Here is an 18,961-nt window from a genome sequence, read left to right as displayed (position 1 = left end):
CTTTCTAGAGCGTCCTGAGCTGTTCCGGTCAGGTCTTCCCTCCTGGGACGGAGGCCGTGCTTGTGCCCTGCCTGGGCCAAGATCCAGGAGACAGGCGCTGGTAGAGGCAACCGGGCACTGAGGACCACTGGCAGGGGAGGTGGGTGGGGTCGCCCCCGTCCCGCCCCCGGCCGCCTTGGAAACGCGGTGCGGATAACGCCAGCGGGAGACGCGGCGGCCGAGCAGTTCCGCTCCGAGGGCGGAAGTGCGTGCCCAGCTTTCGGCCGTTGACCAGGCAGCAACATGGTGGCACCTGTGCTGGAGACCTCTCACGTGTTTTGCTGCCCGAACCGGGTGCGGGGAGCCCTGAGCTGGACCTCCGGGCCCGGAGGACTTCTGGCCTTCGGCACGTCCTGTTCCGTGGTGCTCTATGACCCTCAGGTAAGAGAAGTGGCCATACGCCCGACCCCGTGTGCTTCTGGGGCCAAATATGCTGGGTGTTCTTGGGGCGGACTGTAGACGCCGCTCCAGAGTGTGGAGACCGGGTGTGCTGTCCTGTCCGCTTCGGAGAGGGTGTCTGGGCGAGGAGTCTGGCTCTGGAGAGCGAGACTCGCCCCTCGCCCTCTCGTGCGCTGCGTCAGCCTGGGGTCACCATGTCCTACCAGTGGCCTGTTAGCCCCAGGTAGAATCTCAAATGATGACAACCTTTTCCGAAGCCGCCTGTGGGAACTGTAGTACTGTTAAAGAATCAGTTTGAGCTTTAAAAGATGTGCAGTTTAGGTATGGGTTGAAGCTATCACACAGATGCTGTCTCATTTCTGTGTTTCCCTTAGTGTTACCCAATAAGCTTTTGTTTTCTTGAATTTCAAAGACATATCACTTGTGTTTTAGCTTTCAGAATGGACATTTTAAAGAAAGTGCCATTGGGGAAAAGGTCATAGGGGATGGGGACCCTAAGCACTAGGTGTAAGGCAGGACTTACCCATTCCCTGAACTGCACCCTTGGCCTTTTCCCTATCAAACTTCTCAAGTGACTAGTTTCTGCATTCTTCCCAGAGTTCATCATGACCTCATCCCCCCTGGCTAATTTTGGACAATGCAGTTAGTGTTGCTTCTCAAAAGGAGCCTCAGTATAAAAAGTAAAGTGCTGGAAATTAAAATGCAGTGCAGGAGATAGATATTATGTTTTTCTTATCTCACTGCTTTATTAATTTGATTAAAAATTCCATCATCCTAGACATACAGATGGCCACCAGGCACATGAAAAGATGCTCAACATCGCTAATTATTGGAGAAATGCAAATCAAAACTACAATGAGGTTTCTCCTCACACGGGTCAGAATGACCATTATCAAAAAGTCTACAAACAATAAATGCTGGAGAGGGTGTGGAGAAAAGGGAACCCTCCTCCTACAGTGTGTTGGGAGAAATGTAAATTGGTGTAGCCACTATGGAGAACAGTGTAGAGTTTCCTTAAAAACCTAAAAATAGAGTTACTGTATGATCCAGCAATCCCACTCCTGGGCATATATCTGGAAAAGACAAAAACTCTAATTCAAAAAGATATGTGCACCCCATTGTTCATAGCAGTGCTGTTTACAGTAGCCAAGACATGGAAGCAACATAAGTTTCCATCAACAGATGAATGGATAAAGATATGGTATATATATATATACAATGGAATATTACTCAGCCATAAAAAAGAATGAGGTAATGCTATTTGCAGCAACATGGATGGATCTAGAGATTATCATACTAAGTGAAGTAAATCAAAGACAAATACCGTATGGTATTGCTTATGGGTGGAATCTAAATAATGATACAAATGAACTTATTTACAAAACAGAAATAGACTCACAGACATAGAAAACAAACTTATGGTTACCAAAGGGGAAGGGGGGAGGGATAAATTAGGAGTTTGGGATTAACAGATACACACTACTATATATAAAATAGATAAACAACAAGGACATACTGTATAGCACAGGGAACTATATTCAATATCTTGTAATAACCTACAATGAAAGAGAATCTGAAAATGAATACATATATATATATGACTGAATCACTTTGTTGTACTGAAATGTAGCTGAAATGTTGTAAATCAAGTATACTTCAATTTAAAAAAATTCCGTCATCCTCATATCCGTTGCAGATTTGAACTTATAAATGAAATAATTGTATTCATTTTTCTTATCTTGAGCTTGCTCATCTCCTCCCAGTTTTTGTTTTGTTATTACCATGCACTGTTAACTGGCAAGATAAAGCATTTAAAACCAAGGGTAAACTTTACAATGGCTATTAACCAAGGCTTTGGAAGCCTGTCTTTCTGCAGCTGTTTAATGGGTTTGTGCCCCATGCCCTCTATCACATTTTTATTTTTAATGATAATCTGCTGGCCATGTTAGGGGATTTTAACATCAAAAAAAAGTATATGGAGCCTAAAAAGTACTTATTTTGTTTTGTTAAATATTTGTTAGCTGGGTATTTAATGAAATATAAGAATAAGAACACGTCAGATGCTAAAGTAAAGTTTTGGGGGTGATGTTCATTCAGCAAACTTTTGAAGACCCTTTATGGGCTAACCTTGAACTGAGTGCTGATGACACAAAGATAATGGGTAATGACTCTTGCCCATCAAGGAATTCTGATTCTAGTGAGAAAGACAATGAAATGCTTTAAATTGTTTCCTAACCTCAACCCATATGTGAAATATGTTAGTTTATGCACATTTACCCCTGTAAACCTTTTTCTCAGCCATGAGAATTCCTGTTGACATACAAGTAGGTATCAAGCCAGTGCTCTAGGCAATCAATAGAGAAAGGGCCTATAAAGTGGAGGGCTCAGTAGGAATAGAGTCTTCAGCAGTGGGGGAAGAAAAGCCCAAGTGTGGAGTGACATTGGTGAAAGCAGCAATCTGAGGGTCTGCAGGGAACCTGGCTGTAGGCCCTGAAGGGATCTGATGTTTGAGGACCTTAGTAGTTGTGGCCTGGTGACCTTGGGTCATTAAGGCTGAAGAACCCAACACCAGATCAGCCAAGGCATACAAAGTGAGCCACGAATTTGTATCCATTAATCACGAATTCCTCTCTTGAAGGGTTTTTTTGTCAACCAAATTCTCTAATTGGTGCAAGCATGGTAGAAGTAGGCCCTAAGATATGTGGGAACAAGGTCCTTATCTGGTCTGGGATTTCAAGACAGGCTTCCCAGACAAGAAGAGGACAGAGGTGAGTGAATGTGGAGTGGGGAGAAAAGCAGGAATGAATTAAAAAGTGAATGGATGATTTAAGCCATGGTTAATAGTTCATAAAGGAAGGTGATTCTGTTTGAAGTAATACTGAACTTTTTATTAGCATCAAAAACACTGAAATCTGATTTTTATTAATTCATTAATTCCTCTGTAGGATAAATCCTAATTTACTAACAAGTGTTTTCTTCTCTAAAGAAAAGTGTTGTTATTACCAACCTGAATGGTCACACTGCTCGAGTCAACTGCATACAGTGGATTTGTAAACAGGATGGTTGTAAGTATTAATCTGACTTTTCTTAATTTAGCATTAGCTTATCTGATATTATGCAGTTAGAAAATAGAAGAAAAATGGTATGCCCAGTGAACTATCTTACCTGTACTTTTATTTTATAGCAATTGAAGCATAGATAACACAGTGGTGCTTAGGATGAAGGTAGAGGCAACCCATTACTGAGGCAAGACCCCACCATTGCTTTTGATCCAAAGCCTGTAATCAGGGCCTGTGTTGAGGCCCAGGTTGGGATTCAAAAGATTTGGCTTGTTAGGTCTCTTTCTACCACAGACAAACTATTGTTTTTTTAGGCAGGGCATTGCATCTCTCTTGACCCCAGTTTCATCTTAGTAACATATGAAAAGTAAATGTTTGGACTGAATCCGGGGACCCTGAGTGATTCTTGACACCTGTGAGGTCAAAATTATTTTCGGAATAATAATAAGTTATTCCTAGTTTTCATTCTCATTCCGTCACAAGTATGCAGTGCCATTTTCCAGTGGCTGCATGGTGTGGGATATTGCAACAGATTAAATACAGAAGCAGATATGAAAATCCAGCTGTATTCTAATAAAGTCAGACGTTAAAGAGATTTGCTGAAATATAAAACAGTGCCTTTCTTCTTACTAATTTTTTGTTTTGGAAAATACAGGGTTCCCCCCCATAAAAATGTTATTTATGTTAATGGGGTTCATTGTTATTTTTAAGTAAACTAATAAACAAGTATTTTTCATATTTCTCAGTTTTAATTTCTAATGTGGTTAATATTGGTAAATATAGCCTATATAAACAAAAGGTCTTTGGGGTCCTGAAAAAATTTTAAGAGTATAAAGGAATCCTGATATCAAAATGTCTGAGAATTGCTGGACTAGATTATCTCCAGGTCTCTTCCATCTCTAAGATTCCATAGTTCCAGAATTTTTAATTAAGAATGCTTTTAGGTGGACTTCTAAAATCCTATGGAATTTCCTCAGGTGTCTTAAATATACCTCCAGTAGTATTTTTATGGATTCTCAATTAACTTTATTTATTATTCTGTTTATTAAATATGTTTTGAGAGCATTCTGAGCTAGGCACAAATGCAGAATTTCCTGAATTAGTGCGACTTGGTTATGATTTTTATCTGTGACATTAAAAAAAATGTTTAATAAACTACTTACCTCGGTTGGTGATACAGGATTAGTCTCAGTAGGTCAGTAAAAACCATTAAATCTTAGAAAGAGTGGCTGTTAGTGCAGATACTAAAACACAATTGTAATTATATTAACTGCCACCAAATGACATCAAAGACTACTTGAATCTCAGTATAGGGATTTGTTATAAAATATTAATTTGGGCTTGTATGTTTTATTTTCCCTTTAAAAGTGAGGTTACGTAAAATGAACTGCTTGTGTATCACTGTAATCTCTATTATGATTGGTTTTCTCAGATTTGGCTCCACTGTCAGATAACTCATGTATTCTTTCTAACCCAGGTATCAGTGACATATAAAATTCTAATAATACCATTTCATATTTTTAAAGTGTCTGATTTTTAACACATTACCTTCATGTACCTTATAGTAATTATCAAAATCACATAGTTAGGTAAATGGCTTAATTTCTGTGACACATGAAGAAATTAAAGTCCAAGATCACAACTGGCTGGCAGCAGGGTTAGGACGTGAACCTGGGACTTCTGAGTATAAATGTAATGTTCTTTTGACAGTCCCCCAGCTTCTTAACCTAACTATCTAGACATAAGCCAGAAGAAGCAAATGGATGCAAAATCCAAACCAAAATTATGTTAGATTATTTCCCCCTTTTTTGGTTCTTACTCCCTTTCTCGTCTGTCTTCAACAAAAAGTTGTAAATGTTTAAAAGAGGTATTTTGAAATGTGATCTCAAAAATATGTCATGTACTACTTGATAGCAGCAGCTGACTGTAATGTCTCATATGTGTTATTTCTGCCAAAAGTGTTTAGCCTGAATCTTATGAGGGAACAACCAGACATATCCAGATTGAGGGACATTCTGCAAAACAACTGGCCTGGACTCTCATTGTCACAAAAAAGGAGGGAACTGGGAAACTATTCAAGATTAAAGGAGACTAAAAAGATGTGACAACCAAATGCGCAATGTGTGGTCCTTAGATTCTAACTTTAAAAAAGTTATAAAATACATTACTGGGACAATTTGGGGAAATTTTAAGATGGATTATGTATTACATAACAATACTGTATCAATGTTAAAATTGTTGAATGTGATAATTGTATTGTGGTAATGCAGGAGAATGTTCCAGTTCTTGGGAAAAATGGTAAAATATTTAAGGATCAGAGGTCATCATGTCTCCAACTTATTTTTGTTTGTTTGTTTGTAAATTTATTTATTTTATCTATTTGTTTTTGGCTGCGTTGGGTCTTGGTTGCTGCACGCAGGCTTCCTCTAGTTGTGGCGAGCAGGGGCTACTCTTCGTTGCGGTGTGTGGGCTTCTCATCGTGGTGGCTTCTCTTGTTGTGGAGCATAAGCTCCAGGTGCGCGGGCTTCAGTAGCTGTGGCAGGCAGGCTTCAGTAGTTGTGGCATGCAAGCTCAGTAGCTGTGGCATGTGGGCTCAGTAGTTGTGGCTCGCAGGCTCTAGAGCACAAGTTCGGTAGATGTGGCGCACTGGCTTAGTTGCTCCGCGGCATGTGGGATCTTCCTGGACCAGGACTCGAACCCACATCCCCCTGCATTGGCAGGCAGATTCTTAACCACTGCGCCACCAGGGAAGCCCCTCCAACTTATTTTTAAATCGTTTGTCAAAAACAAAAAGGGTGTGTGTGTGTACATAGAGCAAGATAATTGAGCAAATATGGCAAAATCTAAACAGCTGGTGAAGCTAGGTAAAGGTGTATGAGTTTTCTTTTATCTTTTCTATAGCTTTGAAATTTTTCAAAATAGCTGGAAAAGAATTAAAATGTTTACTGAGGTATGATTTTTTTTCAGCTCCTTCTACTGAATTAGTTTCTGGAGGATCTGATAATCAAGTGATTCACTGGGAAACAGAGAATAATCAGGTGGGTAGATATGTTTATGGTTATAAGAAATGACTGTTATATCTACTTTTATTTTCAGTCTTTTCCCTCATTTCTACTGTGTTCTTCCTTTATGAAGTTTCCTCATTCTTGCTTGTCAGTAATCCAGATCCTGTATATTCCATACTTCACAGGCCTTGTACCCTTCCCTGTAACCTTCTGTATTCATATGCTGTCAGTCATTTCTGTGAATTTCTCATCATTTGGAATAATTTTCAGACTGCTCTTACAGGGTATGTTTGTCTTGTTTTCATTGGTAGCAAAAATTAATACTGCTCTGTGCATAGGACAGCAGTTATCACATGGATATAGATTTACATAATTCTGAGTGATGTTATAATATGCAATACTGGGTGTGTATGGACCTCTACTGATAGACATTTAGGTTGTTTCTAGTCACAAGCAAAGATTAAAAATGTAAAGTTAGTGCATCATATGTTTGAACATCTGCCATGCGGAAGGTGTAGTAGATGAGGCAGAATCCTATTCATGAATCGTGTACATAGTTTTGAAGGCAAAATGCACTTGAATAACTGAAGTACAAAGGTGGCTCTGGGTGGGTGATTTCACTTGCTGTACCACAACCATGCTGCCGTGGAAGTTCACTAGAGATTTAAGAGGCGGCCTTTCGGTTAGGTGTGATAGTGTGAGATGATTTCCTTAGGAAACATTAAAGTGGTGAGGGTTCCAGGTAGGGAAAATATATGAATCAAAGTGCAGGTAAGAAAGGAGACCATTTGCTCAGAAGTATCCAGTGTTAACCAAAGCCTAAGATGTTTTAAGGGCAGGGCTTTCCAGAGCTTGTTCAGAGAATTATTCATCTCTCAGTTATTGATTGTGGCCAGTCAAGTTTGGGAAACAATGCATATCATATACTTCTCTTAGAGAATCACAATGCCTGTGAGCATAGTGAAGACTCTGAAAAGTTCTGATATGGAAAAACCTGCTTATCTTTGTTTAACTAATATTTCCTAAACTTACTTCAAGTCTGATTTTTTTTCTTCCTTCAGATCTTTTAGTATCCCTTGTAACTTTGAGGAACATAGTTTTGGAAATGTTTCTAGATAACACTTATGGGCTGTAATATTAGAGAAGTAGAGAAGGAGAAGATCTCGTGAGAATTTGAATACTTGCTTCAAGAGTTTGTTTTTTATTGGCAGGCATTTGGAAGTCATTGAGGATTTCTAACCAGTGGAGTATGAATACCGAAGAAGATGAATGACAGGAGTGTGCCAAATTAGGATAGGAAAAAAATATGAAGGAAGAGATACGGAATATATTTTTGAAGGAAAATGATTTTGGCATTGACTAGTTGTCGAAGGAGTAGGGAGCTATTGGGTAGAGGAGTGAGAAATCAAAAAGAGTGGGATTCTGGCTCAGGGCTCTGGAAGAAAGATACTTCTACAAAGCAAAATAGGCAAGTTAGAGGGAAGATGTGGAATTCAGTTGTTAACATGTTACTTGTATTGCCAGCCAGAGACAGGGGGCAGGTGTGGAGGAGGGGATTGTGGGGTCACTTAGACTTGAATGAGAGTTCTAATGGTTGTGTAGCAAAGCAGCTCCTGTTTGGATTTACCTTGGCAGAGGAATCCAGAGAGAGCCATTTGAGCACTCATTTTTGAGACCTTGAGTTGAGATTTGCAAGACTCTTTCCTCAGTGCTGCCCTACGCTTCTGTCAGTAGAGAGGATTGCAGGCTGAGTATCTGATGGCAGACAGCGAACTTAGAGACGGACGGGAAAGTAGAATGTGAGGCCAAACAGGGAGGAGGATGAAAGGCATAAAAGAGGGATGAAGGGAATAAGAGGATTTGGGGGAAGAAGTCACATATTATAACCTTAGAAGCTTAAAGCTTCCTTCTGGTATGCATTTCCATGCACACAGGTGTTCACTACATCTTGACTTCTGATAAAAGGAAATAATTCTAAGCTGGTATAATGACAGATTTGAGTCTCCGAACAGTGGGCATCGTTTTTTTAAAAGCTGGTGAACTTGAGAGATTTGTTTTGTTTGAGCTTTTAAGATTCTCTAATGGTTGAAATACAACCCTGCTTAAAAGATGTGAAGTGACATAGAAAGCAAACTTATGGTTACTAAAGGGGAAAGGGGGTGGGAGTGGGGATAAATTAGGAGTTTGGGATTAGCAGATACAAACTACTATATATAAAATAGGTAAACAACAACGTCCTACTGCATAGCGCAGGGAACTATATTCAATATCCTGTAATAAACCATAATGAAAAAGAATACGTGTGTGTGTGTGTGTGTGTGTATATATATATATATATAAATATATATATATAATTACACCATAAACTAACACAATGCAACATTGTAAATCAACTATACTTCAATTTTTAAAAAAAATAAATAAAATAGAAAAAAAAGGATGTGAAGTGAGTTTTTCCATAGATTTAATGTTTCAGGGGGTAATGATACAGACTCATGTAAAGTTTAAATACAGAAAAATAGGAAGAAGGAAAAAGATACAAAATTTCAACAGTTAACATTCTAATGAACATTGTTCCAGATCTCTGGTTATGTGTGTATAATTATACATGAAAGTGACTTTATTGTACTTGAGTTTTAAAAAGTGTTTTTTTCAGAGAAGCCAAAGGTTAATTACAGGAAGTTAGTGTACAGACCCCCTTATATGTAACTATCAATTACCTTCTTGAGTGGCAGAGTTCTGCTTAACTAATTGGGAAAATAATTGAGGAGACATTTAAGAGCCACCTCTGTTTCAGCAGACAACAGTTTACAAAAGGTACCTCTCAAAGGAAGTGGTAGAATCTCACATATTTGGAACTCTAAAAAAGTGGATCCAAAATAGAAATGATGCTGCAGGGAATAATCTTGCATGGCAAGCTAGAAGACTTGATAAACAGATGGGATTTCCCAGTTCTTTTTGTCATTTTTCCATTTTGTAACTCTGATTGATACAGGTAAGTATTATGAGTGGATGCTAAACATACTTGGTAAAAGTTTGATGGAAAATAGAGTATTTACTCAGTCCCAAAGTATAATCTCACATATTACCACCAAAAAAAAAAAATTAATTTCACAGTGAAAAAGCATGGCAGATACTACCTCTACTAAAATATCAGGGTTAATTTTACTAAAAGTGAGACAAACTGACATTGTGTGCCTCCTGATGTGATGCAGTTATGTAGTGGTGACGTCAAAATGTACACCCTGAGTCTGTTCATGAGGAAATATCAGACTAATCCGAGAGGAGGGACAGTCCACAAAGCTGGCCTATATTCTTCAAAAATGTCAAAGTCATGTATGTCTTTCCATGGTAATAAGCATGCATCATCCTTTTTGTTGGCTTAGAATATGTCTACAATTATTTAATCAGTTTCCTATTAATACTTATAGGTTGATTGAAGTTTTCCTGAAGGGTGTGTGATGAATGTCCTTCTGCATTTGTCTTTTATTACTTGTTAAACTAGTACTGCTCTCTCAGAGTAGATTCTCAGATGTGAGATTGCTGTGTCAAAGGGTGTGCACATTTTGTGTATAGTTAATATGATCAGGCAGGATTCTCAAACGTTTACATTCTTCTCAGTTGAGAGGACTTAACTTCTGGATCAGGCATTTTAACAGTACCTTTAATCCTCTGATTCTAGTTAAATACAGGTGAAACTGATAATTCCTTTTTTATCATAATGCTTTTGTTATTCTTTGTGATTCAGCTTTTAAAAGCAGTCCACCTCCACGGTCATGAAGGACCTGTTTATGCAGTGCATGCTGTTTACCAGAGGAGGGCATCGGATGTTGCATTACATACACTGATAGTGTCTGCAGCTTCTGATTCTACTATTCGAGTCTGGTCTAAACAGGGTTCTGAAGGTAAGTTTAGGGACATTGTGATCCAAACAAATGAAATTAAGTAATTTAATTATCATATGAAGGACAACTTAGAAGAGCATTCATGTAATTTTTCAGTCTTTCAAGCTGTTTTAAAAATATTAGAATTCTAATCTACATGTTTGTTTCTTTTGCACTTTTCCATAATTCCTCTTTACCAAACTGTTTGATAATGTAAATTCCTTCAGAGTCTTTTCATATGTCTTTTTGTTCTCTGTAACCTTGTTAGAAATTGGCCATTTAAATTCCCATCATCCCTGGGGGCTCAGGACTGACTTCTCTCATCTCCCTGCTGACATCTGATGATGCTACCCAACCTCTAAGGTTGGATACACTCAGAGTTAGTTGTTCGTGATGTGTTTTATTATTTCTTAGTGACATGCCTTCAGACCTTGGACTTTGGAAATGGATTCACTCTGGCTCTCTGCTTGTCTTTTTTGCCTAATACTGATGGTGAGTATCCTGCTAAGTGTATATTGAAAGAGGAATGTATTTTTATATCCCCATACAACCAGAACCTAAAAAACATACTGGATCTCAATTTTGTGTCTAAATGTTTTCAGGAAACAAGTTGAGACATGGATAGCATACTTTTGTTCTCAGTATTCAAATGACCTGTGTATAAAACATAAGGTCAAAGGGGGTTAAGGGGGGTGGCTATTAGAAACTTCAGTAGCAGTTAAAAATTTAAGTGACTCAATATGTACTCAAGATTGGTACTGCTATTTATCAAATATACTGTCGATGTATATAGATGTAATTTGGGAAAATTACCTAGCTCTGTAGAAGGTGAAGGTCTGGGATAAGTTGAGAAAAGTACTGAACATGGATCATATGAGTATTTCTGTCAAGGTGACAGCCCCTGCACCTGCATAATGACAGCACCCTACGTAATGACAGCACCCTGTGTAATGAGAGTTTGCCTAAGACCACTTAAAATCTCCAAAGAAAAAATTCCCCTTTTGCTGTGAAACCCGTCTGTACCTATCTTTGATTATCCTCCACAAAGATGATGGCCAATGCAAGTCAGACAGTCTTGTGCCTCCTCAGTTACCTGGAGGACAGACCTGGTGGGGAGAGGCCAGGCCTGGAAGCCTCCAGGCTCTTTTGCCCTTTGCAGCAGGAGCTGCGACTCTGTGGTCTCACGTGACGTTCCACTTTGTGTGAGGGCTCCCCAGGAGGAGGAACTACGCACATTCTGGTTTCATTACATAGAATTTGATTTCTTTGCATCTACATTGAGGCCAAGTGACTGGAGTTTTTGGCTTTTTTTTTTTTTATGTTGATTTAAAGAAAACTAATTTTACAGTCACACCTTTCATAACTTTTTATCCACATAGTTAATTGTATGCTCTTTTATTTTGTTCTTTAATTACTTCATGGATTTTGTTTTACTATCAAATTCTCAAAATGTAGGGTCCTCAAAGTAACAAACATACCCTTAAATCTTTGTACAGTAGCCCTGATGCTGGGCTCATAGTAGCTCTCCCGGAAATTTTATTATTCACTTGGGCTAACAACGTTTCCTGTTAGTCTTCTGGCTGACATAGTTAAATGCTCTCGAGCTTCTCTTTTTACTGCTCCTTCTATCATAAATAACACAGAATAAAGGAAAGGATTCTCAGTTAATAGTCATTCTTTGCCAAGTAACCATTTAATGGAACATTTTAGAATATTCATTTTATTCCTAAAGATGTTTATTGAGCACTTTCAATTTATTTGTTCAGTGGTGTGGGAAGCAGGAGTCAGGATACTTTACCTAGAGCTTAGAATCCAGCATAGGTGATGGTCATAACATACGATGGAATACTTACAGCAATGCCTCTTTTCCCCCCACCAGTACCAATATTAGCATGTGGCGATGATGACTGCAAAATTCACTTATTTGTTCAACAGAATGATCAGGTAATTAATGATGTTTCTTAAGAGGCTAGAATTATGTTCTGCTTAATTACATATCTTAATACAGATTATTTCTAGATTATAGGATTTTGGGGGTGTTCCAATCTAAATAATCCAATAGGAGAATCTTTTCTGGCAGTCTTCCATTAAACAGTTTTGCACTCTTTGAACACCAGGTATACTGCTGCTGCTTTGGCTACCAGGTCCAGAGTCATTGGGGGAAACAGGTCGTTAGGTGGGGAAGAAGAGAAGGAAGATGCTGTAGTAGTGTTTTGTCTTCCCTAGCAGTGGTTATTTGTCCTTCTGAGCTTTACCTATTCTTTGAGTGGTTAAATGAGAGGGAAGTTTCAGAAAGAGGGTTGGTTAACTCTAGGCTCGTTTAGTTAATAACAGAGGTATTTGTTTCTTTGCATTTTATAAGAAAGTTAAAAATGACTGTGAATGTTCAACCACCCAGCTTTTTTCTATATTGTGTCCACAGCAGATGTCATTTTACCTTGTGAATGTTTAGTGTATTTGAGAACTACAGATATTATCTGCTCAGGATTGCTCAGTTAAATTTGGATGATTATGAGATTTTTCATTCCCAAATGAGAGCTCTATCTGATGTCTGATCAGATAGTGTTCCCAGTAAAAAAAAAAAAGCAATGCAGTTAGACTGACTGGCTGGGACCAAATTAAGTCACTGATATACATGAAAATATTAAATTCTTACATCAAGTCCTATGATTTTTGTTATCTTACTAGTTTCAGAAAGTGCTTTTTCTATCTGGACATGAGGATTGGATAAGAGGCGTGGAATGGGCAGCCTTTGGTCAGTATGAAATTTTGCTAAAGTACATATAATGGGGACAAGTATGTGTAATTTCAAAGCAACCTCTTATTTATTTATTTATTTATTTATTTGGTGGTGCCGGGTCTTAGTTGCAGCAGGCGGGCTCCTTAGTTGTGGCTTGTCGGCTCCTTAGTTGCGGCATGCATGTGGGATCTAGTTCCCTGAGAAGGGATTGAACCCGGGCCCCCTGCATTGGGAGTGTGGAGTCTTAACCACTGCACCACCAGGGAAGTCCCCCGTGTATGTTTTAATTAAAAATTTTCTTTGTATGTAACATTTTCCTATTGGCCCGATTAGAAAAGAGGATACTTATCCCTTGTATTAACTATTAGTTGGGTTGGTAGAGGATGAAACAAGTTGATGTTTATAAGAGGACACTAGTTGTTACACATGCAGACATTCTTGAGAAGTTCTTTTTAGAAATTAAATAGATTGTATAGGAATACCACATATTATAACCATTTATTAGCATTGTCTATATTTGTCAATGTTATTGAAAATGAATATAGGTCAAATGAATGAAGGATAAGGAAGCAAAGTCTAATTTTTTCAGGAAATCTAGAAATGTGTATATTGTAGAAGAAAAACTCTTATACTTAAATTTAAGAACAGAATGTTTTAAAAGTAATAAAATTTGTTTTTTTAATTAGGTAGAGATCTTTTCCTAGCAAGCTGTTCACAAGATTGCCTGATACGCATATGGAGGCTGTATATAAAATCGACATTTTTAGAAACTCAGGAAGATGATAATATAAGACTGAAAGAAAATACTTTTACTATAGAAAGTGAAAGTGAGTAATAATGAAAATATTTGATTTAACAATACTCAGGTTTCCTAGCTGATTTACTTATGTTTCACTACACACATATGTGAAGGTTAGGTTTTTGTTTGTTTTTTTTTTGTGGTACGCAGGCCTCTGTTGTGGCCTTTCCCGTTGCGGAGCACAGGCTCCGGACGCGCAGGCTCAGCGGCCATGGCTCACGGGCCCAGCTGCTCTGCAGCATGTGGGATCTTCCCGGACCAGGGCACGAATCCGTGTCCCCTGCATTGGCAGGCGGACTCTCAACCACTGCGCCACCAGGGAAGCCCAAAGGTTAGGTTTTCAGAAGTATCAGATCCCTAGCTGAAACTGATATATGCATTTTTCCTTTTTTATTTTTATGTGAGGGTAACTCATTTTTCATATATGAAACTTATTTTCTTTCTGAACCATGTTAGTGAGATTTTTTTAAATTGCTGAAAATAATGTTATTTTCTCAATAAATTAGTTTGTAAAATATTACTTAATTTGCAGTTTTAGCATAGGAAGATCTAAAGCGTTAATGTGAATTATTCATACCTTTTTTGGAGGATATTCATCAGAGACAACTAAATCCCTATATTTGAGTAGTATATATAATTCTGATTTTCTTACTATCTGGCATCAGAACAATAATCCTCCATGGTAGATCCTGTTGGGATGTTGTATTTGAAGGAGATATTTTTGGATGTGTATCTAAATTATAAAATAAGTCCTCAGTAAACATTTCATCCAGGAATATTCTTCTTTGTCATTACTCTTCTTGGTTGTAAAGCCCATTGGAGTTGAGATTTGGTAACAGATTTCTGGAGAGAACCAAGAAATACTATAACCAGCATATTGTGAGTAGCTATTTCCAAATATGAACATTTTTGTGATATTTTCATTAATTATTTTGTTTGAAAGGTCACAGTACTGATTTGACTTTCTTTATTTCTGCATTTATCTTAGGTTTTTTTTATAAATGGTACTTTAGACTATTACACAAAATGAGTGAGGATAGCAAGGAGGCTGGCATGTCTGTTTTTGTTTTTTTGAGTCTTTTTTGTTTTTTTGGCCGCACTGTGTGGCTTGCAGGATCTTAGCTCCCCGACCAGGAACTGAACCCGGGCCCTTGGCAGTGAAAGTGTGGAGTCCCACTGACTGGACCGCCAGGGAATTCCCTGTTTTTGTTTTTTAATTGCAGTGTAAGAGTATCCCTGAAAATTTAAAATAGAACATATTCCTTAATTTTTATTGTGACTAGGTAGTGAAAATGTAAAAAAAATTTATATATCTTTAGAACTTTTTTCTCCTGTAGTTATGAACAGTGGGTAAAGTTAATGAAATTTAGAATGAATGCTTTTTGTTGAAAATAAATCATGTTCTGTTCTGATTTTTTTTCTTTGGATGTAATTGTACAACCGAGCTGGTTTTGAAAATGTTATTTTTAGAAGAGCTTTGTGGAAAGAATCCTTTTTTTGTTGTTGCAGGTATTAAAATAGCATTTGCAGTTACTCTGGAGACTGTGCTGGCTGGTCATGAAAACTGGGTAAATGCAGTTCATTGGCAGCCTTCATTTTACAAAGGTAGGAAGGAAAACATACACAAAACTGTCATTTCAGTACAATCTCACTTACAGAATTTTAAGCTGAACAAATGAAGTAGAGGATATTTTTTGAGTGTAATTAGAAATATCAACTATAAGACAGTTTCAAGTTGGCAAAGTGTAATACTGCAGCCCTGTTCTGCTAGACACTCAATTCTGTTGAAAATTGTATTTCTAAGAGGGAAAAGTATGCTTCCTGCCATGATGCCATAACTGCCATATGCCTTTTAACTTTTTTTCTTTAACGTTTTTACCTAGTTCTTATGGGATTTAAGAGAAGTTAACTTTCAAGCCAGCTTCACTGGAACCTTTACCCTTGGAAATATAAAGTTGGTAATACCAAGATACATCATTTATGAAAAAGTAAAGACTTCCCACTCTTTCTTTTGCCCTTAACTTCTGTTTATGGAGTGACGACTGATGCTGGGGTGTAGAGGTGCGCACGGCAGCAGCCTCATGTTCTTCCCCCAGCCCCTTCCCCAAGACAACAATAGAGAATAGCAATAATTAATGCTCAGGTAACACCATCCAGCTTTTATTATATTATGCTATATTTGCTGCAGTTAAAAAAAGATAAATTAAATATTATAGAAACTGGGGAATCCCTGTATAGTTTTTCCTGAACCTTTTCCCCTTCATCCTTCCCTTGAGGCTGAATTCAGTGTATATTATTCCCATGCATATTTTTATACTTTTACTGCACATTTGTGTAACCATAAACAGTATTGTTTTACAGCTATTAAAACTTGATATCAATATGCCTTTGTCCTCATACGACCTGTGTTTTTAGCTTAACATGGTTTGGATTCATGTAACTCTAATTTACTTATTTTTATTGAAGTATAACATTTCATTGTCTAAATATTACCACAACTTGTTTATCTGGTCTTCTACTGATAGACTTTTGTGTTGTTTCCAATGTTTTGCTATTGCAGTGCAACAGTGAATGTTCTTATAGTACCCATGTTGTGTTTTTCTGGTAATCTACAAACAGGATGCTTGTTGATCACCTAAAGGCATTAGTTTTTTTTTTTTTTTTAGATGGTGTTCTGCAACAGCCAGTGAGATTGTTGTCTGCCTCAATGGATAAAACCATGATTCTTTGGGCTCCAGATGAAGAGTCAGGCGTTTGGCTAGAACAGGTAAAATGTGAATACTTAAGGAACAGATGGGTTTATTAGACAATAAATCCCAAGTCTGTATTCCTAGAGCTGCAAATATTTGCTCTCTGTGTACGTTAAATAAGTGAGAACATAATCTCTGGAATGAGTGATTTCTGTTGTGAGAAATTGGTTCTGAATTGTTTTTTGTCTATTGTTGAATAGGTTCGAGTAGGAGAAGTAGGTGGCAATACCCTGGGATTTTATGATTGCCAGTTCAGTGAAGATGGCTCCATGATCATTGCTCATGCTTTCCACGGGGCACTGCACCTTTGGAAACAGAATGCCACTAACCCAGTAAGAAAAGTGCTTTTAAATCATTTCTGATTAGATAGAGTGAATCCTATGTGAAACCTAGGAAAACATTGTTGTTTTACGTATAACACTCTACAGAAGCATAGTAGAGGCATTTAAGTTCAGGTGACATTACTTCTTTATGTAAATTTATTCTGTAGTTATATTAGTTAAGAAACTCATGCTTTTCTAAGAATAAAATTCAGTTGTCCAGCATTGTTGAGATACTGAAATTTGCAGGTAGGTAAACTTACATAAGGGAAGTGTAAGCTGTATAAATTTTAAGCTCTCCATTAAAGCTATATACATTTTGTGGTAGGAGTTTTTCCTAAAATGTATAATTTCTTCGTCTTTTTTAAAATTAATTTTCTTTTTTAATTAATTAATTAATTTTTGGTTGTGTTGGGTCTTCATTGCTGTGCACGGGCTTTCTCTAGTTGCTGCGAGTGGGGGCTACTCTTCGTTGTGGTGCATGGGCTTCTCATTGCGGTGGCTGCTCTTGTTGTGGAGTACGGGCTCTAGGCACGCAGGCTTCAGTAGTTGTGGCTCGCGGGCTCAGTAGTTGTGGCTCATGGGCGCTAGAGCACAGGCTCAGTAGTTGTGGCGCATGTGCTTAGTTGCTCCGTGGCATGTGGGATCTTCCCGGACCAGGGCTCGAACCCATGTCCCCTGCATTGGCAGGTAGATTCTTAACCACTGCGCCACCAGGGAAGTCCCTCTTTGTCTTCTTAAAAATAACATAATTTGATATTTTCCTGTTGGATAGCTAGGTACTCCATTGATAATTATTGAATGAATGACTGACACAAGGGCATTAGAAGCACCTGTTATTTTATGACAATATATTAATTCTCTCAGGGGCTCTTGATATGTGTAATTCTAAATAGTCCTCCAAATATTGGGCTGTTCTAGATCTTATAGTTTTTAGTCTCTTCTCAGAGAGGGGTAATCTTCCTCTAATCATTTAGCTGCCTCTCAGCATTATTCCAATCTCTTCTTTCTAATTTGCTTCTGATCTGCTTTTTTGGGTTTGGGGAAATGAGATAGCAGGGAAAGTGGGTAGGAGCACACGGATCTTGGCCCTAGCACTTACTAGCTGTGTTTTTGAGGTCATTACTGAACTTTTGTCTCAGGTTCCTCATCAGTAAAATGTGGACAGTAATAGCACCTACTCAGAGGATTTTTATGATACTAAAATGAATTAATATTGGTATAGTATGAGAAGTAGGGCCTGGTACATACTGGGTACTATATATTTTAAATAAATAAATCAAAGAAGTCAGAACATAGAGCAAAATGTGAGTTAGCAGATTTTGAATGTGCATCTAATGGCTTCCCTTACAAAGTAAAAATTCATGGAGGCCCAGTGGTGCAATTGGTTAGTGTGTGGTACTTAAATACAAATTCATGGATTTGCATGACCTTTAGTTTGTGGGCTTTGTAATAGTTGTGTCAGGTAGGAGGATTTGAATTCTCAGTATAGGGAGTGATTTACTTTTCCCTTGTATCTTCGATTTGGAGTTGATCTTTAAGATTGTTTTTACTGTTAAATGAACCAGGGAACCATTAGCTATGACACTTGTAAATAAGATATTTTTTAGGATAAATGTAATTTTGTTCTTTTTTTTTACTTTATTTTTGGCTGTGTTGGGTCTTCGTAGCTGCGTGCGGGCTTTCTCTAGTTGTGGCTCGCAGGGGCTACTCTTCATTGTGGTGTGCAGGCCTTCTCACTGTGGTGGCTTCTCTTGTTGCAGAGCGTGGGCCCTAGAGCGCGGGCTTCGGTAGTTGTGGCTTGTGGGCTCTAGAGCGCAGGCTCAGTAGTTGTGGTGCACAGGCTTAGTTGCTCCGTGGCATGTGGGATCTTCCTGGACCAGGGTTTGAACCTGTGTCCTCTGCATTGGCAGGTGGATTCTCAACCACTGCACCACCAGGGAAGTCCCTTAATTTTGTTCAGAGC

General features: G+C 38.2%; 1 protein-coding gene across 1 annotated transcript in view; it reads left to right on the top strand.

Moving 5' to 3' along the window:
• The first annotated feature begins 147 nt into the window (after positions 1-147).
• ELP2 (elongator acetyltransferase complex subunit 2) overlaps positions 148-18,961 on the top strand; it is a 43,905-nt gene continuing 25,091 nt past the window's right edge. The window contains exons 1-11 of the mRNA XM_082852720.1: positions 148-420; positions 3,425-3,503; positions 6,465-6,535; positions 10,251-10,407; positions 10,801-10,878; positions 12,266-12,330; positions 13,075-13,141; positions 13,813-13,953; positions 15,435-15,530; positions 16,592-16,692; positions 16,876-17,007. Of these exons, the coding sequence (XP_082708846.1) occupies positions 283-420; positions 3,425-3,503; positions 6,465-6,535; positions 10,251-10,407; positions 10,801-10,878; positions 12,266-12,330; positions 13,075-13,141; positions 13,813-13,953; positions 15,435-15,530; positions 16,592-16,692; positions 16,876-17,007 (1,125 nt within the window). The 5' untranslated portion in view covers positions 148-282. The remainder of the gene's footprint in view (positions 421-3,424; positions 3,504-6,464; positions 6,536-10,250; positions 10,408-10,800; positions 10,879-12,265; positions 12,331-13,074; positions 13,142-13,812; positions 13,954-15,434; positions 15,531-16,591; positions 16,693-16,875; positions 17,008-18,961) is intronic.

This window comes from Leucopleurus acutus (genome assembly GCF_964270905.1).
Source record: "Leucopleurus acutus genome assembly, chromosome: 13".
Lineage (NCBI taxonomy): Eukaryota > Metazoa > Chordata > Mammalia > Artiodactyla > Delphinidae > Leucopleurus > Leucopleurus acutus.
This window is presented reverse-complemented; position numbering and strand designations above follow the sequence as displayed.